Source organism: Plasmodium cynomolgi, chromosome 13 (assembly GCF_000321355.1).
Source record: "Plasmodium cynomolgi strain B DNA, chromosome 13, whole genome shotgun sequence".
Classification (NCBI taxonomy): Eukaryota; Apicomplexa; class Aconoidasida; order Haemosporida; family Plasmodiidae; genus Plasmodium; species Plasmodium cynomolgi.
Window position 1 is genome coordinate 137,406 of NC_020406.1, and position 1,867 is coordinate 139,272.

The 1,867-nt window shown below is 48.4% G+C and overlaps 1 protein-coding gene across 1 annotated transcript; it reads left to right on the top strand.

Annotated features, from left to right (window-relative positions):
• Positions 1-414: 414 nt before the first annotated feature.
• On the top strand, positions 415-1,404 carry PCYB_131340 (hypothetical protein; the record flags this gene model as incomplete). Its single annotated transcript, XM_004224159.1, has 5 exons — positions 415-515; positions 748-825; positions 960-1,013; positions 1,161-1,225; positions 1,340-1,404. 5 exons carry the CDS (start codon positions 415-417, stop codon positions 1,402-1,404), a joined length of 363 nt encoding a protein of 120 aa, XP_004224207.1.
• Between the last annotated feature and the right edge of the window lie 463 nt (positions 1,405-1,867).

Here is a 1,867-nt window from a genome sequence, read left to right on the forward strand (position 1 = left end):
CCAATCAACTATTTTGCTAGCCATTTCTGCGTACTTTACCTTTTGAGGATGTTTTTTTTTTTTTTTTTTGAGAAAATGGCCGAAGGGTGCGCAGCTAACAAAGGTATGAAGTTAAAATGAAAAAGATTTTTGATAACGTAATTCTGTGAAAGTTGCTTCATGGTGCGTGTCGCATGAACAGGTAATACCAAACGGAGGTGCCAGCATTGATGGGTAGCCCCATTAACAGCGCGCCGCCGTATTGGTCGTGCGTAAGGCCCAGCTGCGTCCTGCTTCGTCCCGCTTCGTTCTGCTGCATAATGCTGCGTCCAACAGCTTCCAGCCAAATCGCGCACGCTGCTCTCCCCCCTTTGCAGAAGACGGAGACAGGACTCCCCTCCCCCCTGATGAGCACACCATCCTGCTGTTAGCAAAATGAGATACAGGCTCTTCCCCCCCCTGACTTTTTTAATGTACCTGAGAAAATTGCATGTGTATTATTCCCCTGTGCGAAGCGAGAAGGCGGACGTTGCGAGGTAGGTAGTTTAGCCAGTCCGAAAAAGAGCAAAGACAAAAGGGGCTCCAAGTGGAGAAATTGCCAAATGTGGAAAGGAATGACTACAAGCAGCTGTGTGTATGTGTTCCCTTCCCTGCCCATATGGACCAAACGAACGGATGGCGCGGATGGTGCGGATGGCCGCGTACCAATGGGCACCCTCCCCGATTGATCCTCCCCGCGTGCAAACATACGCTTTTCCCCCCCCACAGACGACTGATTGTCTATGCCTCCTCTCAAAGGATAAAACAAAAATACCCCCTATTGACCGTAACATGGGAACTCCTAGCGTAAGCATTTTATGAGAACATACGTGTGCGGTGTGCTTACGACGTCTGTCGCTTCCCCACCCCCCTGTGCGTTCCACATATTGCACTGTTTGCTCGCCCGCACATGTGAAGCCTCCTCCCCCTCCCTTCTGAAGCTATGAAAACCCACCCATGATAGAAGTAGAGTACTTAACTGGAGAAAAGGAGAAGTAAGTCGCGTGGGGGAAGCGCCGCAGATGCGCGAATGAGAGCAGACTGACCAAACTGCACAGTCTGAATCGGATGCACATACTGTGTCGGATGCGCATATTACCTGAGCTTCCCCCCTCCCCTTTTTTTTTTTTCTTTTCTCAAAGAATAAACATAGAATACTTCAGCGATAGGCAGAAGAAGGAAATTGTGGATAAATGGAAATACACGGGTAATAAAGTGAACAGGGAAAAAAGTACCTTCGGGCAGTAACTGCCGTTAACCGAGTGCCAGCTCATTCGGTACAGACTCCCATTGGTGTGCATTTTTTTTTTCCCCCGCGCAGCGGCACTGGAGCCCTTTCCCGAGGTGCTGGCCCCCACACTGGAGAAGCCAAAAGAGGACCTTTAAAGCTTCGCAATCGTGAGAGTCAACTCGTTCGCGCCTCCCACCCTAACTGGGCTCTCATGTGAGCATTTTTGAGGGCGACTTTATTACCCCCCCCCTGTCGTTATTTACCCCGATTGGGATGAACCCTTCTATCTTTCGGAACAGCAGAGGAACGTCAAATGGGCATTTTACCCAAGGACCGAATGAACAACAATAAAAAAAATAAAAAAAAAAAATTAACCACTTGTGTTACACTTGAAGTTGCGCAGACGGGTGGGTAAGGCGAACTGCATTTTCTTCACAACTGGAGTATATTACTAAAAGGGGAAAAAAAAAAAAAAAAAAAAAAGACAAAATTGCGCCAGCATGCGTGTGTAAATATTTTTACCCGCATGCTCTGAGTTGCTACGGGAGGGGGAAGGGATGAACCCAACGAGGAGTGGGCACAGAAATAACGACTGACATAGCTGCGCAACAGAGTAAC